The following is an 8,865-nucleotide window of genomic DNA, read 5'->3' as shown; positions in this document are numbered from 1 at the left end:
AACTTGGACTTGTGGACCTTTCACGCCCTTGATCAACTTCTCTAATCTGTGGACATCACACTCTTTTTCCCTTAGTATAGTTTTGTCCCATGAGGTTTTCTATACTAAGGTTTTTAATGAGGTGATGCTTCACGGGTTCCAAGCTTAGCCATTTCATTAAGCTAAGCTTGAGGGGGAGTATTGATCAAGATCTTATTAAGTATGTCAAGATAGAATAGACCATTATAAAGTACCTTATAAAGTACAGATAGAATAGACCATTATAAAGTACCTTATAAAGTACTTTATAAGGTACTTTATAAGGGGTGTTAGTCACATATTGTTAGCTTCCCTTGTAAGCTTATCTCTTATCCCACTTATTTATATGTGTGGTTGTAAACCTAACAAAGTAAGAAGAGTAATTTCTCTCTCTTTTCTATTCTTGGTTACTATTCATCTTCTCTCCCAATCTCTTTCTTATTCTTGTTACTCAAATCTAGCATCTCTCTCTTGTTATTCCGCTTAATCTAACAGTGTCTATGTTGTTTGCGACAAGATCTGTTACTTCATGGTGATGATGGTAACTCTCACTTGACGTTGGATCATGATTTGTTCGAACAAGTGTCGTTGGTTCCAAAGTGATGACAAAATCTGAACAACCTAACCAATCATGTGATGAGTAGGAAAGCCAGATCTCATGGAGAATATGTTGAAATCGTCGACAGAAGACACAAACCGACACCAACGTAAGGAGAAGGGCCATGATCGCCCAAACAGTCGCCCATGAGAGCACATTTTTTCTAGTTATGTTTAAAAAAAAATTATTTTGCAATATTTATTAAGTTTTTATAATTAAAATTGTTAATTTCATTTTTTAATTAATATTTTTATCCTAGGATACACAATTTAAGAATCTACCAATAATGCTACATAAAAACAAAAAAACTTAATTACATCTCTTAACTTAACTTTTTTCAATTATATTACTAAACTAATCATAAAATCAATTTTTAAGATACTTGCATTAAAGATGCTCTTATCTTACATATTAACATTTTTTCAAGTTTATGCACCATTTTCGAGTTACTTTTACACTCTAGCATAAAAAAAAAGACAGAATTACCTTCCATTTTAAAACACTCAGTTTTTTTTACTATTTTTCCTTTTTTTTTTTTTAACGGCAAACTTATATTAATTGATCAATTAAGATTACAATTCATAGTGTTTTGTATCAAAAGAGGGATATGAGAATAGTAATAACAAAGAGAATTATTTGGTGGTCTTCGCTTAGCCAATAGATCAGCCGATTTATTATTTGCTCGAGGTGTCCAGGTGAATTGGACTTCATCAAACCTTTCCTGCGAAATCCTTGCTTCTCGAATCCAGTTGAAACAACCAAAATTTAGAGCTTTACCATTCATTAACTCTGCAACCTTCTTGTTATCACCTTCAAATATGTCTCTTCGAAGACCTCTGCTCCAAGCATGTTGCATAGCAATAATTAATGTATGTAGTTCACTTTCAAAAGCAGTTGTTGCATACGAGCCGATAGCATGTCCCGCTATTTATTTACTCTTTCCTCCTCTTTTCCTTTTAAAATAAAATTATATAAATTATTTCCACAAAAAAATCTAATTCTTTTAACACAATATATTATAATAATTTTTTATTTACGTTTTAAGATCCATTTAATTATAGTTTAAATATATAATTATGCTATACAATATCAAAGTCTGGTTAACATATAGTTGATGTTAAATGAATGGCCATTTGTGGTCATATGTATATATATTTACATTACCAAACCAAAAATATACATGATTTTTTCACATAATCGTACACTTTAAACTTTAAACTATAGTCACGGCTTCTTCTTCTTTCTTTTCTCCATTCTTAGAGTTGTTGAGTTTTTTCTTTTAATTATGCTGCAAATCTATGTTACTTGTGGTTTATGGAGATTAGATGCTACTAAGCAGTGGGGATTTATTGATGATGAAGTAAGACGTGCGAGATTAGTTACTTTGCAATCCAATACATCTTTTGAAGAGTTGAAGGTGCTGAATTCAGAAGACTATGGAATAGAACAAAGTATGTTTGATGTGGAATTCAGTTATTTACCCTCAGAGCTTAGCGTTGGTTCTCCTCCGGTTGTGTTGATGAATGATAGAGGAATGAAAAACTTTTTTGCATATGTTAGAAACAAAAATCTGATTCGGTTGTGTGTCACGTTCAAAGAGGTAGTTAATGATCGTACGAGTAGAGTCCAATTCGATTTGAATAAGGAGCCTCATGTTTCAAGTGTAGGAGACGATGCTAGTATCGTGAAACAGTTGATGGTGAATGAGGATTTAGAAAAAAAACCAAACGATGCTAATACTGGTGATGGTGTCAGTTCACAGTTGATAGATCCAGTGGTAAAGATTGTGCAATACTTCAGCAGTAAGGAAGCTTTACAGGCAACTATGGAAATGTATGCGATGAAATATAACTGCGACTACAAAGTTTCAAAATCTACTAAGAGATGGTGGTCTATTCGCTGCATAGAAAGTGTTTGCGAATGGAGTATTCGTGCTGAGTGTTTAGAGGGATCTACATATTTAAAAATCAACAAATATGTGGGTAACCATACATGTGCTCCATCAAAAAAAAGTGCATTCTGTAGGACGCCATCTGCGAAAACAGTTGGTCATCTCATTATGCAGCAGTATGAGGGTGTGAAGGAAGGTCCTAAACCGAATGATATAATTAATCTGATTCGTACATCGTATGGATGCGAGCTTACTTATTCATAAGCTTGGGAAGCTCGTGAGTATGCAGTTAACGAAGTTAGTGGAATTCCTGAGAGAAGCTATGGGAAGATTCCAAAATACTTGCACATGTTGAAAGAAGCGAATCCTGGTACGTACACGAATTATCAAATTGATTGCGATGGTAGATTCAAATATCTATTTATATCTTTTGGTCAATCAATAAGAGGGTTTTACAAGGCATTTCCGAAAGTGATAGTAGTTGACGGTACATTTTTGAAGAGCAAGTACAAAGGAGTTCTATTAGTTGCTACAACTGTTGATGGTAACTCTAATTTGTATCCAATGGCAGTTGGAATTGCTGATTCCGAGAATGATTGTTCGTGGGAGTGGTTTTTTTTGCAACTTAAGATGGTTATAACGGATGAAGAAGGTTTAGTTTTTGTATCAGATAGACATATGTCCATTGGTAAATCGATAGGGAACATCTACCCATTGGCTAAACATGGTATTTGCATCCACCACTTGATTACTAATGTGATAACATATAACAAAGGAAAAGGTGTGGCTGGTATGGTTGCAAAAGCGTCTAAAGCTTATAGAGTTGCTGAGTTTGAGAAACAGTTAGCGCGAATAAATAGTATTAGTCCCTCGATTGGAAGATATTTAGAGGATGCTGATGTGAAAAAATGGGCTCGTTGTCATTTTCCTGGTTGTAGGTATGATATTAACACCAACAACGCAGCAGAAACGATCAATGCAGCTTTGAGATCACCGAGAGAGTATCCTATAATTCCTTTGTTAGACAGCATCAGATAAATGCTAACACGATGGTTTTATGAGAGTAGAGAATTAAGTGCAAAACATCAAGATCCTTTAACTGTTGCGGTGGAGACAAAGATTTCAAGAAGAATAGAGAAAGAAAAATATTTGAAAGCATATCCGATTACCAGAAATGTGTTGCAGGTTAAAGGTAATGGAGAAGAGTATGTTGTTGATTTAGAAAAAAGAACATGTTCATGTGGGAAGTTCGAGATATGGAAAATTCCTTGCAGGCACGCTATCAAAGCAGCTTTTGATATAGGAAAGGATCTATATCCTTATGCTGATGATGTTTTTACGACGACAGCATGGAGATCACATTACGAGGAAACTATTAACCCAATAGGTGTTCCCGAACGAGATTGGTGTGTCCCGAAAGATGTTGAAGATGCAATCGTTCAACCACCAGAAACAAGAAGACATCCAGGTAGACGAAGAAAGCGAAGACATGAAACAACTGTAGACAAAATAATATCATCACAAAGATCACAAGGGTCAAAGAGACATAAGAGTAGCCGTTGTGGCCAAGAAGGACATAACAGAACCACTTGTGATATAGCAATATAACAATGGTTTGTGTAAACCCCTTAACATTAATTTTACTGAATTTGTATTTTATTCCACTCTTATTCACTGTAATTTTTTAACTTGCAGGTTTATGGTGCTAGACGCTGCAGCAGTCCAAAGGGTTTGGTTCTGATGATCTCTACTATTATTGCATGCTCGTTGTTGAAAGACTACCACGTCATTCTCGTCTTAGTTTATTACATGTTTTAAAGGAAGATTTTTTTGAATGTTTGCATTTTCCACGTTTTAAAGTTCTATAGTTTGTAGTGCTTCACCAATCTCGAACTCTAGTCTATTGATATTGTTTTGTGGGTTATAAATTTGCAAATGTATGTGACACTCGATGTATTTCAGCGCATAAACACCACAATCACAACATGAGCGATTTAAGTTAGGCGGCAAAGAGTGGTGTATGATCTGATATTGTGTCAACAACGGTACTTTCCCATCAACCTTACTGTGAATTTCATTTACAATACGAGGGATAGCAGCTGCGAATGGTTCCACATGCCTTCTATTGTAGTGTCGATCACAGTCAAATACTTCAACTGTTTTAAGAATGAAGTTAATGCAAACTGAAATCCAATGATTACCATTAACGAAGACCGGAGCATAAATTCTATCAAAATCCGTGGCCCATCATTTTCGCGTCTTTCCATGCGATGGTAATTCACCGTTTGCATAATCTAAAAGATCAATACTCCACTTGTGGCTCCGTCTATCTTTCAAGTACTTCGCGTGTTCGGTCTTGATTAGCATGCTAAACATACAATTCATAAAACCAACACGACTTGACGGTAATCGGCCTAATGATGTATGCTCTCGAAAGATATACATCATAGCATCAATTTCCTGAAAATATTAAATTGTTAAGAAAATATAATTTTTATTCTTTAAAAGAATGTTAATAATTCAAAGAGGAAGAGACTTACATCGTTTTGAAGCCAGTAGTTGTTCATTATGATTCTATCAAACAACTTGTGATTAAGTGAAGTCGGGCCCAACTTAAGAACTCTGTCAGCAAAATCATTGTGTTATCATAAAATTAAAAAATTATTAAAAATGATTGGTTATTCTAAAAAATACTTACTCGAAACGCAAACACCGAAAACTCCAAGCTTCATAAGCATCCCATAATTCATCAGAAACGAACGTCAATAAAGGATCAATGCTGTCCTTACCCGCGTTTCGAATTATTATTTTTTTCTTGTCAACTGATGCATCAACTTCTTTTTTTGGTTGCTTGTCAATATCTCCACTAAGAAAACATTGTGATGGATCAAATCCAGGCACCGTTGTTTTTTGAGATAATTGACCTAATTCTTGTGAATCTAAGTTGAGGTCTATTTCAAAAGGGGAGGTGCCCATATCGTCAAATAATAATGTTTCAACCTGTCAAAAGAAACAAAAACATCACCGTTTATATAATATACGTTTAAGTTTTACAATACAAATGTCATATACCCATGGGCTACAAATACAACATAAGGGAGAGAAGAGACAAAGCAATTACACTGAAGATTGATAGAGCATACAATACATAGAGCTATTTTTTACTTACCGTAGATTTAGGCTCCACTTCTGGAGGATTGGGTGGTGGCATAGTCGGAGCTCTTCTAGCTCCACATATCAACTCCTTGATTTCTGAAACATCTTCCTCCATCTTTTTAAATCTCTTTTCAAAGCTCTCTGTAAAAGCCGTAAAAGAGGATTCAGTCACTCCCTTGACAAATGACTTCATTTCTTCATCAAAAGTACAATTGGCCGTTGATGCACACTGACATAGCAAACTCCTTTTCCGTGCCTCTGTTCCAACATCACCGTCCTTCTTCTTCCTCTTCTTCAAACCAGCCACTTCAACCTTATCGGTTTGCTTCTCAGTACTCTGCAAACCAGACAATTCGTTGTCTTCATCACTAAGTTGAGTGTTCACATTCTCATCTTCAGACACTACAACATCGTCAGCATTTTCATCAAGTACATCATCAACACTTTCCCAAATATGATCTCCAAAATTATATCCACTTCTAACCAAGGCATTCAAGTTATCCACTTTGCCATCTTATGTTTCATCAACTCTAAGAAATTCTATGTGGTCAAATACATCATAATTTCCTGTGGAGGAAATGTATGCGTATACAACATCCTGAAAAAAGTGGAAAAATAAAAGTATACACGTTAGATTGTATACACGTTCAATAACAGTATAATAAAAGTATACACGTGAAGACACTATAACTTGTATACACGTGAAGACACTATAATTTGTATACACGTTCAATAACACTATAGTCACTATACACACACGTTTAATTTCACGTTCAATAACAACTAAGTGAAGACACATAAACAATCACTAACATTATAGTCAAATAAAAGTACATGAGTTAACTAACCTTTGTTCCAATTGACTTTTCTATGACAATAAGTTCATCATATGATACTTTTGCAGAGCCTTTCCAATAAGAACATCGAGCAAAATATTTCTTATCAATCTTCTCTCCCAACAGTTCTCCAATGACAGGAATTGCTTCCATAACCCATATTTGAAGTGCATATGAGAAACCATCGAGGATATAACTTGTGGTGTTCCTCAATTTAGATCTTGCCTTCCCAATAGACTTAACTAAATGGTCAAAAGCTAAAAGACCCCAAGGATAAGTCCTAACCTTCTCAAGATCCATCACCAACTTGATGTAAGTGACTGGTATAACCTTTTTCTCATCCATAGCCATTACCAACCCACAAATCACAGAAATATACACAAATCGAATTCTATCAACTTCACTCCAGTTGGGAGCTGCTTCAAGGTGGATCTTCATCAACTTCACCATGGTAATAATCTCCTCTCCATCCAACAATTTACTCCAAAACCCCTTTGTCTTTTTCCAAGTTTCTAAATCACCAGAGAAGTCATCCTTGCACTTTAGCCCAGTAACTGCATAAAATTCTTACATAGAGAATCTGAGTGGCTTCTTTCCAAACACAAACCAGAGCTCATGTTTTTTCTTCGTTACCAATTGCCTACACATTATGCTATGTATCAATCGAGCCGAATACCCGAGACCGTTTTCATGTATTGCAAACACATGTGCGAAGACATGATCACTCTTCACTATATCATACTCAGCTGGTAATGCCTTCTTGATCTTATCTAAAATAGACATTCGACATGAATTGTTAATCTGACTCACTTTGGGCTCATTTCCAGCTCTCATAAAACGTTTTGGATACTCTTGTGCCATGCCTGTAAAAAACCAAGATAAAAAAAAACAGAGATGTGACTTAAACGTTTTAGATGCTCTCACACAAACACTTGTTTTAGATATATTAATATAAAACATTCCATAGAAAATGAGCCTTAATAGATTCATCCTTCACGAACAAACAAAACAACAACTGAATACTTTAAATCAGCAAACAAAATTACCTCTGTTCAACGCGAGCAAGGAAAGCAAGGATCAGTCTTAGTTCAGACCCATGCTTCAGGAACACGTTTCCTGGCATCATTCATAACACCTTATTATTAAACTTTTGAGAAACTAGAGAAGAAAAGAAGATGAGAAATAAGCGTACACAACATTAAGGATCTTCCTATTGCAATGACTTATATAAGATTGATGAGCAGGAAAAAAAAAAAAAAAAAAAAAAAAAGATTGATGAGCAGGAGAAGCAATCAACAAATTCAAATGTTTAACACCAAGAAAAACGTTAAAAAGACTAACATTTAATACACAACTCATCTAAGTACACACACTTTAAAAAACGTTAATACACAACTCATCTAAAGACTAACATTTCATCTAAAGACTAAAATTTCATCTAGAGACAACTGTTTCATTACAATAACTCATTACACTCAAACACATACACACACATAAGGGACGAACTGAAGATGAGACAGAGCTTATAAACGAACAAAAGTTGATTAACACACACACTTTAACAATCGAACATATAAAAAAATGAATATAAGCCTATAATAAAGTAGTAAAAACGTTTATACACACATAGAAGATCAACCTGTAGAAAGAGACCAGAATTACTAATTAAGACTTGATGAGTAAGAGGATCAACCTGTAGAAAGAAACCAGAATTACTAATTAAGAAAGAAAGAATCAAGAGATGAAACCAAACATAGAAGAAATAATGAATGAAACTACGAATTAACAAAAACTTACTTGTTTCTTAGAACAAAGGATCTCACTTCGCAATTGTACAGACAAAGGATCTCAAGAACGATTCAGTTGCCGGCGAGAGAAGAACAACCCAACACCTAGTAAGTACAAAAATCAACAACAAAAGACAAATCTTAGAAGGAGAAGCGGAGAAGGCTCGGTGAAGGAGAAGCACAAATTTCAGTGAGAAAGAAGAAGAAGGAGGAGATCATACACAATCGGAGAAGGAGAAGCTGAGCAAGCTCGGCGGAGCAGCAGAGGTGGCGCAGCCGTGGTGGAGCAGGCTCGGCGGAGTAGCAGAGGCGGCGCAGGCGTGGCAGAGCTAAAACGGCGGAGAAGGCAAAGTGGAAGAAAAGGGTTTTGTTCTTTTGATTTTGAAGGAGGAAATATACAGTGAGAAACCAAGGAGACTCTTTGTTTTTCGTCGGAGAAGAAGAGGCGGAGGCTTCAAGGGTTTGTTTTTTTTCTGATTTTTCTTTTTATGTATTATATGTATTATTGTATTTTTTCAATAATCAATTGGTTTTTATTTCTTTAAAATAAAAATAAAACATAAAATAGTTTTAATTTAA

The 8,865-nt window shown here is 35.1% G+C and overlaps 2 protein-coding genes across 3 annotated transcripts in view; one reads left to right on the top strand and one right to left on the bottom strand.

The window, feature by feature from the left end:
* LOC111830484 overlaps nucleotides 1-574 on the top strand; it is a 5,618-nt gene extending 5,044 nt beyond the window's left edge. Inside the window, exon 4 of the mRNA XM_023782474.1 lies at nucleotides 513-574. Within this exon, the coding sequence (XP_023638242.1) occupies nucleotides 513-574 (62 nt within the window). The remainder of the gene's footprint in view (nucleotides 1-512) is intronic.
* Nucleotides 575-4,526: 3,952 nt separating this feature from the next.
* On the bottom strand, nucleotides 4,527-8,732 carry LOC17876307. Of its 2 annotated transcripts, XM_023789557.1 has the most exons (10): nucleotides 8,508-8,732; nucleotides 8,297-8,391; nucleotides 8,139-8,192; nucleotides 7,546-7,615; nucleotides 6,512-7,362; nucleotides 6,210-6,261; nucleotides 5,677-6,179; nucleotides 5,206-5,507; nucleotides 5,048-5,129; nucleotides 4,527-4,967 (listed from the first exon to the last, which is right to left on the bottom strand). In XM_023789557.1, the coding sequence occupies exons 5-10, from the start codon at nucleotides 6,947-6,949 to the stop codon at nucleotides 4,755-4,757; spliced, it is 1,590 nt and encodes a 529-aa protein (XP_023645325.1). In that variant the 5' UTR covers nucleotides 6,950-7,362; nucleotides 7,546-7,615; nucleotides 8,139-8,192; nucleotides 8,297-8,391; nucleotides 8,508-8,732; the 3' UTR covers nucleotides 4,527-4,754. The 2 variants fall into 2 exon arrangements, with proteins under 2 accessions (XP_023645325.1, XP_023645328.1); XM_023789560.1 differs by lacking the exons at nucleotides 8,139-8,192; nucleotides 8,297-8,391; nucleotides 8,508-8,732 and adding an exon at nucleotides 8,193-8,203.
* Nucleotides 8,733-8,865: the final 133 nt, after the last annotated feature.

This window comes from Capsella rubella, unplaced genomic scaffold (genome assembly GCF_000375325.1).
Source record: "Capsella rubella cultivar Monte Gargano unplaced genomic scaffold, Caprub1_0 scaffold_8, whole genome shotgun sequence".
Lineage (NCBI taxonomy): Eukaryota > Viridiplantae > Streptophyta > Magnoliopsida > Brassicales > Brassicaceae > Capsella > Capsella rubella.
Note: the sequence above shows the minus strand (reverse complement) of the source record. Positions and strands in the feature narration are given on the sequence as shown.